The sequence below is a fragment of the Apodemus sylvaticus genome, chromosome 10, assembly GCF_947179515.1.
Source record: "Apodemus sylvaticus chromosome 10, mApoSyl1.1, whole genome shotgun sequence".
Classification (NCBI taxonomy): domain Eukaryota; kingdom Metazoa; phylum Chordata; class Mammalia; order Rodentia; family Muridae; genus Apodemus; species Apodemus sylvaticus.
In genome coordinates this window covers 53,858,788-53,875,577 of record NC_067481.1, presented here as the reverse complement: position 1 = coordinate 53,875,577, position 16,790 = coordinate 53,858,788, and the positions used below count along the sequence as shown (strand labels likewise).

General features: G+C 49.7%; 3 protein-coding genes across 11 annotated transcripts in view; 2 read left to right on the top strand and 1 right to left on the bottom strand.

Moving 5' to 3' along the window:
* Mink1 (misshapen like kinase 1) overlaps positions 1–1,592 on the top strand; it is a 52,521-nt gene extending 50,929 nt beyond the window's left edge. For 8 of the 9 annotated variants that reach the window (XM_052197608.1, XM_052197606.1, XM_052197610.1 and 5 more), the window contains 3 exons: positions 25–184; positions 268–407; positions 749–1,592. In XM_052197608.1, coding sequence (XP_052053568.1) covers positions 25–184; positions 268–407; positions 749–832 — 384 coding nt within the window. In that variant the 3' untranslated portion in view covers positions 833–1,592. Of the gene's footprint in view, positions 1–5; positions 185–267; positions 408–748 lie in introns of those variants that run through there. The other variant, XM_052197612.1, reaches the window with a different exon arrangement.
* A 399-nt stretch (positions 1,593–1,991) lies between these two features.
* On the bottom strand, positions 1,992–6,268 carry Chrne (cholinergic receptor nicotinic epsilon subunit). Its single transcript, XM_052197614.1, has 12 exons — positions 6,216–6,268; positions 5,838–5,980; positions 5,711–5,755; positions 5,497–5,606; positions 5,243–5,398; positions 4,722–4,822; positions 4,266–4,466; positions 4,074–4,188; positions 2,771–2,885; positions 2,510–2,696; positions 2,315–2,421; positions 1,992–2,233 (listed from the first exon to the last, which is right to left on the bottom strand). Exons 1-12 carry the CDS (start codon positions 6,259–6,261, stop codon positions 2,078–2,080), a joined length of 1,482 nt encoding a protein of 493 aa, XP_052053574.1. The 5' UTR covers positions 6,262–6,268; the 3' UTR covers positions 1,992–2,077.
* Positions 2,807–4,057, top strand: C10H17orf107 (chromosome 10 C17orf107 homolog). The gene is made up of 4 exons (XM_052197615.1): positions 2,807–3,116; positions 3,227–3,427; positions 3,521–3,799; positions 3,881–4,057. Exons 1-4 carry the CDS (start codon positions 3,051–3,053, stop codon positions 3,977–3,979), a joined length of 645 nt encoding a protein of 214 aa, XP_052053575.1. The 5' UTR covers positions 2,807–3,050; the 3' UTR covers positions 3,980–4,057.
* Positions 6,269–16,790: the final 10,522 nt, after the last annotated feature.

Genomic DNA, 16,790 nt, shown 5'->3' with positions numbered 1-16,790 from the left:
CCCAGTCCACCTTCTTCTCCCTAGATCCAGAGCCAGATCACACCCCACGCCATCATCTTCCTCCCCAACACTGATGGCCTGGAGATGCTGCTGTGCTATGAAGATGAGGGTGTCTACGTCAACACTTATGGGCGGATCATCAAGGACGTGGTGCTGCAGTGGGGAGAGATGCCCACCTCTGTGGGTGAGTGAAGAGCCACCCCAGCTGCTTGTCCGAGGTGACAAGGACGGAAGCCTTACAGCCCTTCCTCCATCCTCTCCCTCCAGCCTACATCTGCTCCAACCAGATAATGGGCTGGGGTGAGAAGGCCATAGAGATCCGCTCTGTGGAGACAGGCCACCTAGACGGGGTCTTCATGCACAAACGAGCCCAGAGGCTCAAGTTCCTGTGTGAGCGGAACGACAAGGTGAGACAATGTCTCTCTGAAAGGAGCCTAGCCCCGGTGGTGGGCGGCCTCCCTGACCTTGCTCTGGCCGGGGATCTGGGGGTGTGGAGTGGGTCTGCTGTTCTGTCAGAGCCACGCCCTTCTTCCCCTTGGCTCTGTTGCCTTTACCCCAGGGACCTGGTAACACTTCTTTGCCTTTCCTTGGGGATGGAGAGAAACAGGAGTCATTCACTTCTTCTCTCTCCCAGTAATGACCTCTTCTCTCCTCCCTGCACACCTTCACCACACACACACACACACACACACACACACACACACACACACACTTTAGCCCTTGGTGATGTCTTTTCTCCTTTATCCAGGTGTTTTTTGCCTCAGTCCGCTCTGGAGGAAGCAGCCAAGTTTACTTTATGACTCTGAACCGTAATTGCATCATGAACTGGTGACGAGGCCCCTGGGCTGGGGCTCCCCACATGGACCCAGCTCTCTACCCACAGCCAGACTACCCAGGCCGCCCCTGCCCTCCCACCCCCTCGGGCTTTTGCTTTTACTGGTTTGATTCACTGGAGCCTGCTGGGAACGTGACCTCATATCCCTGAAGCTTTTGTGATCACGTGACCATCCTTTCTCCCAACATTCTCAAAACTGTGCCTTTCCCCAACTTCTGGGGAATGACACAGCTTCCTTCCCCTAACAGGAATTGAGTGGGACTTGCTCCTCCCCTTTTCTCCACAGAAGAGGAGAGTGCTTGGGGCGTGAACCCCTTACCCATTGCTGCTGACTGAGCAGGGCCCTGACCCCTTTACTTGCACGCCAGGGGAGCCGGCTCCCCCCTTGAATGTACCAGACTCTGGGGGGGTGTTCAATGGGCCCTGTAGGGGAGCTGGTCACCAGCCACTCCAGAGGCAGGGACCATTTCCTCATTTTCTGAAAGCACTTTAATGATTTCCCCCCCCAGCCCCCAGGGAATGGAGGAGGGACCCCATAGCCAAAACATTCCCCCCTTTTCTCCCCACCCCCACCCATTCTAGCCTCTCCCCTTCCCTAGAGGGAGAGAGCTCAGAGCTCCCCCCCTCCATCCTCCCTTGCTTGCATCTGTATATAGTGTGAGCAGCAAATAGCCCTTGTCCCTCCCGTGCCCTTTCTCAATGTAGTGGCCTTGGATATCCCCTTTGTTAATAAAGACAAGTCAACCAGCTTCCACCATTTTGAGATCCTACCATTGTTCTCTCTCAGACCTGGATACTTTCTAGGGAGAACTTTGAAGAGTTGGGAATGGAGAGGGTAGAGGAAAGGCATTAGGGTCTATGAAGTGAGGTGGATGGCAGAGGCAGGAATCCAAGAAGACATGGTGGAGGAGCCCAGGTCAGTCTCAGTCCTAACCCTGTAGGACCCTTTGACAAGATTTATTTAGTTTTTACCAGCCCCAGCAGGGCCAGGCCAGACTTCTGGCTTCAGTGTTTCCATGTCTAGGGCTTGTAAAAACCTCACTGACTATCAACTAAACATTCTCTAGGTTAGAAAGGCGCCAAGAGCAAAATTAAACCAATTGGCTTCAAGTGGCTGGCCAACCCACCCACCCACATGACCACACCACCTCTCGTGCAAGTTCACAAACCAGATTTATTGTCAGCACCTGTTTCCAAAATCTCTTTCTTGGGGGATGGGGCTGAGGCGGTGCCGGCACAGGCTCATGGTTGGATGCACGGTGGGTAGGGGAGATCAGGAACCTGGTTGAAGTAACCCCCAAGGAAGATGAGAGTAGAACCGACGCTGAAGAGGATCAAAGCTGCCCAAAAGCAGACATTGTCCAGGGCCTTCCCCATCCGCACCCAGTCGGACAGTTCCTGTGAGAGAGAGCGCTTAGCGAGGGAGGGGCCTGGAGGGCGGGGCATATAGCACCGCTCCGCCTCAACCTCCCAACCCACCTCTCCAGTGGCTTCCTGGTCCCTTGTGCTCTCAGCTACAAAGTTCACAGCATCCACACAGCAGCGGATCTCAGGGGCCGCAGCACCCAGGCTCTGGCAGAGGGCTGCTGCTAAGGCAACACCAAGCGTTTTGGGTCATTAAAAAAGCGTCCCCAACGGCGAGTGTATGCTTTGACCACCAAGAGCTGTGCTCACCGGTCCAAGTTCCATGCCGATGCCTCTGCCCCTCAAACACAAGTTCACTCCGCGGCTTTTTCAAGATGAGCTCCTCCGCTCTGAGCAAAATGCCCACAGACGAGGCACGCCTCGCTGGTGAGGAAGTTCGGGGATCCTCTGGGGGTGAGCTCGAGCCCAGGAGACGCGGCAGTAGCTCTAATAAAATCTGCAGCCAGGGCAGAGAGAGATTTCAAGCTCGTTTCCCAATCTTGGGCCTGCCTTTCTTCAACCAGCGCTTACCTGGCGCAGCCGAGGGGATGAGGCATGAGTCGTTGGCGTCCGCAAAGATACGTTGAGCACGATGACGCAATTCATGACAATGAGCGTGGCAACCACCATGACGAAAATAAGATACCTGAAATACAGGAAGCCTGATGTCATGGCATCCCACAAACAGAAGCACTAGCTGTCTCTACCTCACAAATACCACCTCCGCACAACTGCTGGGAGTTACTTCTTGCTACTCCTTGAAGATGCCAGTATTGTCCCGGCCCTTCTGCATATACCATCTGCTGCAGCCATGAAGGGGATTCCCAGCAATTTGGACACCCTGCTGTGGGTCTACCACTTCCACAGCTCCACCGAGGTGAGGGTATTAGAATGGCCCACCCAAAGGCAGAATCTGGAGATTTCTCCAGCGCTTCCTGCTATGACCCTTCCTTCCCATGTAACCCCTCCACTACCCCTGCTCTCCAGGTGGCCTTACAACCCCCACTTCTATCTTCCCTGGAACTTGCTGTGGCGGCAGCTCACGAATATCTGGTGCAAAGGTTCAAAGAGCTTAAGTCCCAGGACCCCCTGGAATCTGACAAGCCACCCACCCAGAAGGCCACCTTAGGACTGGTACTAAGAGAAGCTGCAACCAGCATCATGAGCTTCGGAGCCACCTTGTTAGAGGTGCAGCTCTGGGAAGTGGAGGGATGGAAAGAAAGGGGGGAGAGGGCTAGGCCAGCAAAAGCAGGGACCTCTAGCCCATATGCCCCAATGCAGATCTCAGCCCTGTGGCTGCAGCAGGAGGTGCAGCGACTGGACAGTGGCAACAGCTGCCCAGGCCCAGCCCCGGACACTGGGGATCCCGGTAGGGCGCTGGCCCGTGTGGCCCTGGCCACAGGACAGGGGATTCGGCAAGCTGGAGCAGCCGCTGGCGCAAGTGCCCGGTACCTGATCCAGGGGGCGTGGTTGTACCTGTGTGGACGAGGTTTGCACGGGTCTGCTTCATCCCTGCAACAAACCCTACACCAACTGGGCCTTGGGGTCCCTGGGGATCTGGTGCGTTTGGGACAAAGGGTGTGACACGGGTCAGAGGAGGTATAATTAAGGAGATACTGAGCTATACTGTCCTCTTAACAGAGATACTCGGGAAACCTCAAGGTGTCGTCCAGCAGCAGTGAGGAGAATGGGGGAACAGATAATCCATCACTGTCCCAGTCCAACCCTGTGTCCAAATAAAAGTCCAGAACGGGACAACATCAAGTCCCTATGCCAGCCTCTTTGGCTCCGTCCTCCACATGCCCCCATCTCTGTAGTATCCACTTGAGATTACCTGCCCAGCAGCGGCACGCTCAAAGAAGTCTCCGGAATTTTCTGGGCAATTAGAAACAAGAAGACAGTCTGGGCTAGCAGGACGTTGATAGAGACGGTGCATTTCTGGCCACCAGCTAGAGGGAGCAAGCTGTGAGAGGCGAGCCAGGGAGCAAGCCCAGCCTTGGGTGCAGGAGTCAGGGTCATTCCTTACCCTGCGCAGGCAGGAAGTAAGCGAGCAGCACCAAGCCAGAAATGAGCACGCAAGGCACAATTATGTTAATGACGTAAAAAAGCGGCTTCCGGCGGATGATGAGCGTGTAGATGACGTCAGTTTCTCCAGGGCCTTCAGTGGAGCCTCCCTCATAGTGGCGAATCGCGCCTGGACAGTAGTCGATGGCCCATTCCCCGTTCTCTGCAGGACAGGGTGCAGTCAGCCCGCACAGCTGCAGCTCCAGGTCAAGAGAGCCACTTGAAGCCTGGGCTGTCAGCATGGGGGCATTTCTGGTGGGGGTGTGGGAATAGCACATTCGAGGAGAATTACAATCCAGAGTGACTTCAAGAAGCTCAGCTTCCGGTTGTGTGGCTCAAGTCAAGCCCCACACTGAAAGCCCCTCCTTGAACCTTATCTGGGAGAAGATGTTTTTGGGAAAAGGGCATATTCCTTCACCGGTAAAAGCCTCGGTGTCGATGTCAATTTTGTTGATGGTGTTGCCATTGTCATCCACTGCAAAGATGAACTCCACCTCTTCAGCATTGTAGGTCTGGGAGCTGTGAGACAGGGCCAGGCTTTACCCCGACGCTGGGCACCCTGAAGCTGGGATCTGGCGCTAGCATGGCTCTCTTTTGCCCACAGTCCCCAGCCCGTGTCCAATCCTGCTTTTTGTTTTGTTTTGGGTTGCTGACGGGCTCACCATGTTGTCCAAGGAATTCCTGGACTCAAGTAATTTTTATGCCTCAGACTCCTGAGGAGTAGCTGGGACTATGGGCTGAAACTACAAAATGGCAGCAAGAAGCCTGTGCCCATCCCTGCTGCAAACCTAGATCCAGCTTCCCAGCCCTTCATTCCAACACCTCACTCCACCTCCTTCACAAAGTCCTTCCAGAGAAGACCCCACCAATTCCTCCATAGCAGGCCCTGTCCCTGCTCTAGGCCCTTCTCAATATGGTGCCTGAAGTGATTCTTCCTACCGAAAAATGAGAGAGCAGTTCTGCCAGTCAAAGGGGAAGTAGGTGACCTCCACTGCGCAGGTGCTGCGGTAGATGGCTGGGGGCAGCCAGCTCACAAAGCCTCCCTCATAGACTAGAACATTGGCGTCGAAGGCCACTCCAAACTGCCCATCAATGCTGTGGAAACCAAGCTTTTCACATGTCTGAACCTCCTTCACCAACCAAATCCCCCAAAGCAAGTTCCCGTGCAGCCCGCCCTCTTGGGTAACCCTCACTTGTTTTCTAGAACAATTTCTGGCAGCCATACACGTTCTGAAGGGACACGAAGGCTTTCTAAACCTGCAAAATCATCCTTGCTGAAGTTGAGCCGATAGTCATGCCAGTCCTAAGAGATGGGGACGAGAGGGTATGTGCTCTCCATCTTCATCTTCCTGGATGATGAACGAGTTTGGCTGGGAACCCTCCCACTGCTCCCCAAGTCTGACTCACAATCCCAATCCAGACATTGGTGGTCAGAGTTTCTTCTTTCTCGTTCTACAACAGAAAGAAGCCTGCTGAAGTCAGGAGTCGGGGGTAGAAGTGAGGGTATAGGATTAGAACTGGGGGAAGGTCTTACCAGTGAGATGAGGTTGGTTAGGGTGACCTTGAGGGTGATAGTGACAGTGTCCTCAGGTCTCCTCACTGGCCGGGATTCTGAGTCATAATTGTCGAAGAGATGGTGATACAGGCTGAGCTCTTCATTCCTGCCCTGGCTTCTGCCTACGATTCAAGAAGGAAGCGCCACTGTGCAGGAAGCAGCAGCCTGAAAGGCTTCCCTCTGCCCCTCCGGACAGTGCACCCCTCCTTTGTACATATTTCTAGATTTCTCCTAAACCAACAATCATGCACCTGGGGACCAAGTCCTGTCTCAGTCCCCACCCTGGTCTTCATTCTTTCTCTATTCCCTTCATGTTGACACATGGATCCACCTGGTTCCCCTGACCCCTGTCCCTACCAAAGAATGTCAGGAGCAGCAGGGCCCCAAGCAGAGCCCCAGCCATCCTGATGTCTGGTTCTCAGGTTATTCTGAGCTTTGACAAGCTTGAGGGAACAGGCCAAGGTGCCTGTGTGAAGGGAGGAGGGTGTTAGTTCCGGGCTAGGTTTGGGGACTGTCACCTAATCCTCTGCCTCTGCTGTGGGGGCAGGGGAGGCAGCTGCCCCATCCCATGTCCCTTGCCCCACCCCATCCCAGCATCCTTTGCCTGGGTTTCAGCCAGCTCTGTAAGCCACAGGCCTATCATTTCAGGAGAGAAGCAGACCTCTAATAACAGTTGAAACCACAAGCCATTAGTGCTGTAGACCCCATTCTCAACATGTAGTGGTATCTTTTGTACAGCTGCCCTGTGTTGGTGATTCTAATGGATGCATCCAAGGGAGCAAGCATCCCACACCTCCCATACTACCCCTGGCTTAGATACTTTTCTATTGCCATCCTAAGACCCCACCCCATATCTAAGGCAACATATAAAAGAAAACAGTTGAAGATTGAGGTTCCTGAGGTTCAGATTCCAGAATCATCATGGAGGGAGCATGGCAGCAGGCACAGTGCTGGAGCAGAAGCTCAGAGTTCCCATTTTCAGATGACAACCATGAAGCAGAGAACTGGGAAGAGATTTTTGAAACCTCAAAGGCTCCAATAAGGCCATATTAATCTTTCCATACAGTTCCACCAACTAAGAACCAAACATTGAAGCGTGAGCCTTGGTCCTTAGTGTGTGTGTGTGTGTATGTGTGTGTGTGTGTGTGTTCATGGAGTGGGGTATTCTCATTCAAACCACCACAACCACCAAGTGCAATACATGCTATCATACCCTTACAGGGCCCAATTCACACTAACACAGACAAAAAGTCTCCATAAAGACCTGGTAATAAGGTCGTCATCCAGAATTAGTCTGCAGTGACATGCCTGACCTGACCAAGCCTATGTTCAGTATTGGGCCCCGCACCTTCAAGATGACAGCAGGATACGCCCACCTTGATCTCCTTACTTTGAACAAGACACCTGCTATTCCTCTCCTTTTCTTGCTGCCACCTTATGGTGGTTGTCAATGATACTATTTTTCCAACTGCTGTCCAAAATACACTGGTCTTGAGTGTAACCCAGAATGGCACTGAAGTTTTGAACTTTCTGCCTTGGCCACCTGAGTGCTAGGATGACCATCATGAGCCACCAGGCCTGGTTTTCATTGCTTCATTTGTCTTGAAGGTAGGTTTTGTAGAGCTCAGACTGGCTTTGAACTCCTGACCTTCCAGGCCCTCCAGGGGCTAAGACTGCAGGTGTGAGCTCTGGTGTGATGAGGTACTCAGAAGCTGCTTTTTAAACAGCTGGCTAGGAGTTCCTCACTGGGTAAGAAGTAGAGGAATAAACATTTTGATTTTTTGTTATTGGCTTTTAAGAGAGGGGGTTTCTTGAAACAGGATCTCACTATGTAGACCAGTCTAGCCTACAGCCACATAAGCCACATTCAGAATCCTCCTGCCTCATCTTCCTAAGTGCTGAGATTCCAAACATGTGCCACCATGCCCAGCTGGAAGCCCTTTATGTTAACACCTTACATATCACCCGAATCCAGGAAAATAATCACTTCTGTCAGAATGCATGAAAAGAATCTGTAGCTGCGGTCATCCGCACAGGTCATGATGCAGAAGGTCATCCGCACAGGTCATGATGCAGAAGGTCATCCGCACAGGTCATGATGCAGAAGGTCATCCGCACAGGTCATGATGCAGAAGGCTCGTGAATCACTGTTGTTGACCATGTGTGTCTGTGATCATTTTACATTTCACAGAACAGTTATCTTCATTTCCTCATTTTGTCCCCTAGCTGTCAAAGGCCCTCAATCTTCTGAGACCAGCGTGGCCTTGTGGCCCTTGTCTGCTTCTCACACGTGAAGCCTGTTTCTCCTGCTACCTACTAATTTCTCCTTTTCCATTGCAGACCCCAGAAAGGATTTATGGAAATGAACTCACCGCCTTGAACCCCAGCCTCTGAGTCAGGGCCTGGGCTAAAGGGCACTGTGCTAAATGCAGACATTTGTTCAAACATTAGTAAGCACTTACAAACCGGATACTATGATTATACAGGTTAATAAGAGTTGCTTCTACTGAGTGGTGGTGGTGACAGCAAGCACCTTCAATCCCAGCACTTGGGAGGTAAAGGCAAGAGGATTTCTGTGAGTCTGAGGCCAGCCTAGTCTACAGAATGAAGTCCAAAACAGCCAAGGCTCCATAGAGAAATCCTGACTTGAAAAAACCAAAGAGTTAAAAAAGAAAAAGGAAGACTCTCACTTGACCACTGGTGAGCTCCTCAAGCCCCACAGCGTAGTTCCAAACCCATGCTCACAGGGACAATGGTCTTAGTCAGGGGTTCTATTCCTGCACAAACTCATGACCAAGAAGCAACTTGGGGAGGAAAGGGTTTATTCAGCTTACACTTCCATGCTGCTGTTCATCACCAAAGGAAGCCAGGACAGGAACTCAAGCAGGTCAGGAAGCAGGAGCTGATGCAGAGGCCATGGAGGGATGTTTCTTACTGGCCTGCTTCCCCTGGATTGCTCAGCCTGTTCTCTTATAGAACCCAAGAACACCAGCCCAAAGGTGGCACCACCCACAAGGGGCCCTCCCTCCTTGGTCACTAATTGAGAAAATGCCCCACAGCTGGATTTCATGGAGGCACTTCCTAACTGAAGCTCCTTTCTCTGTGATAACTCCAGCCTGTGTCAAGTTGACACACAAAACCAGCCAGTATAGACAACCTTAATACAACTGAAACCAAAAAGACACAAAGTGGGACCCGTGTATAGAACATATAATGTCTAAACTGGGCTCAGGGTAAAGGTGCTGTCTGCCAAACCTAATGACCTGAGTTTGATACCTGGACCCACATGAAGAAAGGAGCGAGTGAAACTACAAGCTATCCTCTGACTTTCATGTTCATGTCAGACTTGCATTTCCGGCTAAGTCCATTCCTGAACAGAAACAGAGCAGGAAGGGTGATGGGGCTAGCCTGGGGTCTCTCCAATTCTCCTAACCAGCCGGAGGTGTCCAGAACATGCCTGTGAGCCAGTCTTGGTTTTGTATTTGTATGTTGAAAAATTCCAGTTTCTCTGGACGCTGACTTCCAAGCTAGCCACAAAGATCTTAGCCCAACAGGAAGCCACTCCCTTCACCAACTCCTTTTGGCTAGCTACTCTGAACAGCTGCAGCTGTCTCTGCCAGAGCAGAGGGAGGACTCTGCTGCTGATCACCCAGGACCTTCTCAAGGTGCCACCCCCAGCTAGTCAGTCACAGGGGAGCTCCCTCTGTGGTGAGCACAAATAGCAGTCTCTTGTTCCTAGCAGGCAAGGTGAGTTAGCAGAGCCAGGCCAGGGAGCACCCAGTAGACACTAACCAAGTGTCTGCCTGCTGGTTGGCCGTGTCCCAGGTTATTTAGTAGAGTTGCATGCTGCAGATACAAACAGACTAAATGAACTGCTGACATCTTTTTACTGAGAATTAGTCTTTCTAAGCACATGTCCAGAGATATGATTGTGTGATTATTGGAAGGAGAATGACACCCGCAGGCTTAAAGATTTACATACTTAGTCTCCAGTTGGTGACCTATTAGGAAGGTGTGGTCTTGCTGGAGGAGGTGTGGCCATCACTGCTGGCATTGAGGCCATATAAAAGCCCTTGCCAGGCTCATGCACTCCCCCACTCCCTTCTTCCCTCTCCCCCTCCTTCCCTCCCTCTCCCCTTCCCTCCCTCTCCCCTTCCCTCCCTCTCTCCTTCCCTCCCTCTCTCCTTCCCTCCCTCTCCCCTTCCCTCCCTCTCCCCTTCCCTCCCTCTCCCCTTCCCTCCCTCTCTCCTTCCCTCCCTCTCCCCTTCCCTCCCTCTCCCCTTCCCTCCCTCTCCCCTTCCCTCCCTCTCTCCTTCCCTCCCTCTCCCCTTCCCTCCCTCTCTCCTTCCCTCCCTCTCCCCTTCCCTCCCTCTCCCCTTCCCTCCCTCTCCCCTTCCCTCCCTCTCCCCTTCCCTCCCTGCCTGTTGCAGGGATCAGGATGGAAAGCTCTCGGCCACTGCTCCAGTGCCATGCCTGTCTGCTGCTCTCTGCGATAATCACAGACTCAGGTAGTGGTGATGCACACCTTTAATCCCAGCACATAGGAGGCAGAGGCAGGAGGATCTCTGTGAGTTTGAGGCCAACCTAGTCTACAAAGCAAGTTTGAGGACAGTTAGAGCTATACACAGAAAGAAATCCTGTCTTGAAAGACTGGAAAAAGCCGGGCAGTAGTAGCACACGCCTTTAATCCCAGCACTTGGGAGGCAGAGGCAGGTGGATTTCAGAGCTCAAGACCAGCCTGGTCCACAGAGTGAGTTCCAGGACAGCCCCAGCTACACAGAGAACCCTGTCTTGAAAAAAACCAAAAAAAAAAAAAAAAAAAAAAAAAAAAAAAAAAAAAAAGAAAAAAGAAAGAAAAAAAAAGAAAAGAAAAGAAAGAAAAAGAAAGACTGGAAAAGGGCTGGAGCAGTGGCTCAGCAGGTAAGAGCACTGACTGTTCTCCCAGAGGTCCTGAGTTCAAATCCTAACAACCACATGGTGGCTCACAACCACCTGTAAAGAGATCTGACACCCTCTTCTGGTGTGTCTGAAGACAGCTACAGTATACTCATAATAATAAATAACTCTTTTAAAAAAAACTGAAAAAATTATTTTTAAAAATAATACCAGAGAGCTCATGACACAGTATAGAGAAAAGGCCTTTTAACAATAAAAATATATACAAAGTGAGTTCCAGGACAGCCAGGCTATACAGAGAAACCCTGTCTCGAGAAAACCAAAAAACCAAAAAATAAATAAATAAATAAAAATAAAAATAAAAATACACAAGTGCCACGTGCAGCTGAAGCCTACCTTTAATCCCAGCATTGAGAAAGGAGCTTCAGAGGAACCTGGGCTACAAAGCAATACTTAGTCTCCAAAAAGAGAAGAGAAAACAAGACAGGAGCACGCAGCAGTCCCTTTGGGGATCTCGGTGCAAGCAAGGAGTCACCAGGCCAGAGCACAAGGGTTTTCCACCTTCTACAACTCCAGTCCCAGGAGAGCCAACACCCTCTTCTGACCTCTCAGAGCTAGTCATGTGCATAGTGCACAGATATACACACAGGTAAAAAAAAAATACAACAAAAAGTTGAAAAAGCAAGAAAAAGTCACCAGGTCTTCTTCAGTACAGGAAAGTCTGGTCACCTTGGCTGAATGATATTTCAAAAACAACTTCTCACATCAGGTTAGAGGCCAAACACAAGATGATGTAATGTGTCAGCAGAAACTGGACAACACATTCTTGGGGAAAGCCAGGCACCACGGCTTGGGTTCAGGGAATGATGAGCCTACATGTGGAATGTGAAGACTCCGGTGAGCCTGGAAGTGGGAGGGAAGGGTTCAGAGTCAGAGAAACTGCTAAAACATTGTAGCCAGCAAGCAGGCCATGTTGACATGCACCTGTAAGCCCAGCACTTGAGAGATGCAGGCAGGAGGGTCAGGAGCTGAAGGCAACCACGGCTCCATCAGACCCTGTCTCAGTTGACTAAGTAACCAACCACAGTCCCCAAAACAGTTTGAGGTGGGACTCAAATAATAAAAGGGTGCCACAGGCAAACAATGCTAACAAATGATGTCACGGCTTCCGTGAGCATCAATACTGAGCACTTACACCTCTCATTTGAAAACAGACTACGCCAGGTGAGGTGGGGTGGGTCTTTAGTCCTAGCACTAGGATAGCAGAGGCAGGTGCAGGGGCTCTGAGTTCTGTAGCCTGCTCTACCTAGCAAGCTCCAGGTCAGCCTGAGGTATGTCTTAAAACAACCACCACAAAAAGAAAAAACAAGAAAAAACAGTGAACTAGACAGCTACTTTGGAAAGCTGGAAGCTTCCTACAATGCTTTTTATAATTTATTTTAACCTTTTTTAAATTAATATTTATTACATCCCAAATGCTACCCCTTTCCTGGTGCACACCTCAGAGTCTCTCCCTCCATCGTCCTCCCCTCTCCCATGAGAGGGTGCCTCGCCCCCAGGGACCCCTCCACTCTGGCACTCTCCCACTGAGCCCAGACAAGGCACCCATGGGGAACAGACACCACAGTCAGGCTACAACTTTAGGGGAGCCTCTATTCCAGTTGTTGGGAGGCCCACATAGAGACTGAGCTGTGCACCTGATACATACGTGCTGAGGGCCTTTTCCCAGCTTGTGTATGCTCTTTGCTTGGTGGGTTGGTCTCTGGAGCTCCCAGAAGTCATGGTTGATACTGTTGATCTTCCTATAGGTTGCCATCCCCTTCAGGGCCTTCAAACCTTCCCCCAACTCTTCCATAAAAGTCCCCAACCTCCATCCAATGTCTGCCTGTGGGTATTTCCATCTGTTTCAGTCAGCTGCTGGGTAGAGCCTCTCAGAAGTTATGCTAGGTTCCTGTCTGCAAGCCTAACAGTATCACTAATAATGTCAGAGATCCCCGCAGGGTCCTTCCCAATCATCTGTGACTCCAGGGGATCCTATGCCCCTTTCTGGTTGCTCCAGGCACTGCATGAATGTGGTGTACAGACATTCAAACAAACACTAAGACACAAAATAAATATAATCAAAGAAGAAAGAGGGGGAGGAGGACAAGGAGGAGGAGGAGTTATTACAGTGGAGTCTATATAAATTAAGTGATTGATACCTATGTCAATGAGTTACCTTAATATTATAAAAATGTCCATTTTCCCTAAGCTAATCTATAAATACTTTAAAAAAGAAACTTGATATTCATTTTAAAATATACATACCAGCAGAATGGCCCCTGAACAGCTTTGTCAGTTCTGAAAAGGACCATAGGAGGGACTCGGGCCCACCCAGTGTTAGTATACCTCACAAAGACCATAGCAACACTGTACCAGCAGGAGTGCCAGGTCCTGGGTCCTGTGAGAACAAGGAGGGGGACTGACATCAGTGGGAGAGGCCATTATCCACACACTGAGCAATGGTGTCTATGGGGAGAAAAGCCAGTTACTCCTACACCTCAGGCTACTCCCACACCTCAAGCTACTCCCACACCTCACACCAGACAAAAGCAAACCCAGGTGAATTAAAGAGTAGCAAAAAAAAAAAAGAAGAAGAAGAAGAAAAAAAAGAAAAGGAAAGGAAAGGAAAGAAAGAAAAGAAAAGAAAAGAAAAGAAAAGAAAAGAAAACTAAAACTAATTGAAGAGACTGTAGGAGTCTTTTGTGATTTGGGGGTGGGAATTTTTTAAAACAATTTATCAAAAGCACTGCTATAAAAAAGAATCATGGGATAGGGTTGTGGTGGCACAGGCCTTTAAGTCCAGTGCTCAGGAGGCAGAAGCAGATGGTCTGCAGAGGGAGTTCCAGGACACCAGGGTTACAAAAAGAAATCCTGTCTCAGCCGGGTGGTGGTGGCACACGCCTGTAATCCCAGCACTCTGAGAGGCAGAGGCAGGCGGATTTCTGAGTTCGAGGCCAGCCTAGTCTACAGAGTGAGTTCCAGGACACCCAGGGCTACACAGAGAAACCCTGTCTTGAAAAAAAAAAAAACAAAATAAAAAAAAAAAAAGAAAGAAATCCTGTCTCAAAAAAAAATTGGGGGGCTGGAGAGAGCTCAGTAGTTAAGAGCACTGGCTCATAACTGGCTTCCAGAGGACTTGGCCTTGGGTTTAATTCCCAGCACCCACATGGCAGCTCACAACTGCTAACTGCAAGAGCTGACACCTTCACACAGACAAAAACAATGCACATAAAATAAAAGTTAAAAAAAAAAAAAAGCCGTATGCTGAGGCTGGAGAGAGCTCAGGAGCTGAGAGCTCTGGCTGTTGTCCGAAGGTCCTGAGTTCCCTGCGCCCACAGTGGGTCACAAGCATCTGTAATGGGATCTGATGCCCTCTTCTGTCATGCAGGCAAAATGCAAACAGAGCACTCATATACATAAATAAATCTTTAAAACAAAAGAAAAAAGTGGGGGTACGAGTGGGAGACAGGGAGGAAGATGGCTCAGCCTGACAAGCCCAGGTCAAGTTCAACAATCCTTGGGAAGACTGAAGACTCCACAGAACTGTTCTGGGACACATGGCTTCACTCACAGCTCTATCACACATACACAAAAACATTTCAAATAGTGACAGTAAAGCCAATGACATAGACTCCTGCTGTTTTAGTGCGCTCTCTAGAAGAACAGAACAGGGTGTATATAAATAGTGAGCTTTAAAATAAAGACTTCTGAATCACCCCTGAGCTGCTGAGAACCCAGTACTTGATCCTGAATTCCTATCTTTCCTGTCTTTCTGTGGAGGCCAAAGCTGGTAGCTCCTCAGTCCTCAAGATGGGCTGCCTCAGTGTTCCCAATCCAGTGCTGGAAAGTTGAAAGTTCTTTGAGAGCTGCTGGTCCCTATTCCACTACAAAGCTTGGAATGGTGACTCTGCTATTAAGGACAAGATCAGCAGCAGCAGAGACAGGAACTGGGTTAAGGGAGGCCAATCCTGCACAAGGCAAGAGAATGAATCTCCTTCTGAATATCCTCTTTATCTGCACTGCTGCCTGAAGGTGCTGTTCACAATCGAGGTAGGCCTTCTACTCTAGTCAAGGCAGTCAGGACTGTTCTTCAGGTGAAGCTCTCTATTCAGGTGCTTCTAATGTGTGGCAAGCTGACATGGAAACCAACCATAATACCTGTATGATTACAGGAATTCAGGAGACTGAGGCAGGAAGAGCCATCCCTATGACCTTGAGACTAGTGTGTTCAAGGTCATCCTAGACGCAATAGTGAGACTGTCTTAAAAAGCAAACAAGGTAATAGATGGGTAGGCAGATAAATAGGCATTTGATGCACAGGCCTGAAGAACTGAGTTTGACCTTTGGAACCAGTAGAGCAATAGAAAAAGGCAAAGCAAGGTGGAAGATGAAAATCAACTCCCAGAGTTGTCCTCTGACTACACACAGTGTGGCATGCACACACACACACACACACACACACACACACACACACAGCCTTGTTTAAGAAGTTCTAGGACTATATAAAGAGCTATGGAATGAGAGAATGAGAGGGGTTGGGGAAGAGAGTGACAGAGACACAGAGACAGAGAGACAGAAAGAAAGGGAAAAAGGGAAGAGGGGAGCTGTTAAAAAAAAAAAACAACAAAGATATTAGAACAAGTCTGTTTTTAATGGAGTAGGCCTGGATTGAACAAGGATCTTTAAAGCCGTTGTGATAACAGGAGGCCCGCACAACCTGGAAACCCACACTGATGGCTATTGGGCTCCTAGGCCTCCAGATGCCCCCCAACTGGATTCTTTCTGGCTTCTCCCAGCAGTTGAGCACCATGGCTTTGCTAATTAGGCCTGCTTTCTTATCTTTAATTAGCTGCATGTGAATCTTGTTGGGAAGTCTTGGCTCTGTGAAGTCCTTGGGCAGCAAGTCCAAGGATGATGTCTTGTCTCTTCAGAAGCACTACTCATTTCAGACGGTTAGTCCATTATCACAGCAGCAGGCATGGTGTTGGAGAAGTAGCTGATAGTTACATCCTGGTCCTCAGCCAGAGGGAAGTGGGGGTGGGGGTGGAGGGGGGTGGGATTTGAGGATTTTTTTAAAAGATTTATTTCATGTGTATGGATGTTTTGCCTGCATATATGTCAGTGTACCATGTGCCCATGGAAGTCAGACCCGGAGTTACAGATGGTTGTGAGCCACCATGTGGTTGCTGGAAATTGAACATACATCCTCTGGAAGAGCAGTCAGTGCTCTTAACCAGATCCATCCCCTTACCCCATAAAGAAAGAAGTTTTAACATATTATTTTCTGTATGTCTGTGCATCACGTACACGCCCTGTGCTCAGGAGAGTCAGAAGAGAGTACTGGGTCCCCTGTAAATGGAGTTACAGACAGTAGTAGTAAGCCACCAGGTAGGTGCTAAGAGTCAAACTCAGGTCCTTTGCAAGAACAAGTTCTCTTGTCCATTTGGAGCTGTCCTTGTGCATATGATGAGGGTTGACCACTGGTGTGGAGAGGGGCCTCATCCCTGGAGAAAAGTCATTCTCCCTCCTCAGCAGCCACTGATTGTAGCTTCTCATCTAGGTGTGAACTTTGTGAACTTTCCCCATCAACACCAAGTCAACGGGTATGGTTATTACACAGGTTTTGTTTATCCCTTCTGGCCCCCAGAGGGCACCAGAAAGACATACATGCAGACAAACATATACAAAACAAAAACAAATAAACCTTCAAAACAAGTCACTAAATTCAATCCTAGCCCCCTGAATCTGTAATCTGCACCTCCCTCCAAAAAGTGCATTATAATAAAATGACATTAGAAGAAACATAAAAAGTCAGACCTGAAGCTGAGTGTGGTGGCATATATAATGTGCCACTTGAGACTGAGGCAGAGGATCTTGAGTGTAAGGTTAGCCTGGGCTACAGAGCAAGACCCTGCTTCAAAACAAACAAAAAACAGCAAAATAAACCACAGAGAAAGCGAAGTGTGCTAGGACCTGGGCAGGGGCTGCAGGACT

Coding starts and splice junctions, on each gene's coding strand:
- Chrne (XM_052197614.1), bottom strand. CDS start 6,261: ATGGCTGGGGCTCTGCTTGGGGCCCTGCTGCTCCTGACATTCTTTG. Junction 4,823..5,242: donor AACTGCTCTCTCATTTTTCG/GTAGGAAGAATC, acceptor CCTGTCTCACAG/CTCCCAGACCTACAATGCTG. Junction 4,467..4,721: donor CGACACCGAGGCTTTTACCG/GTGAAGGAATAT, acceptor CCTGTCCTGCAG/AGAACGGGGAATGGGCCATC.
- C10H17orf107 (XM_052197615.1), top strand. CDS start 3,051: ATGAAGGGGATTCCCAGCAATTTGGACACCCTGCTGTGGGTCTACCAC. Junction 3,117..3,226: donor ACTTCCACAGCTCCACCGAG/GTGAGGGTATTA, acceptor CCTGCTCTCCAG/GTGGCCTTACAACCCCCACT. Junction 3,428..3,520: donor TCGGAGCCACCTTGTTAGAG/GTGCAGCTCTGG, acceptor GCCCCAATGCAG/ATCTCAGCCCTGTGGCTGCA.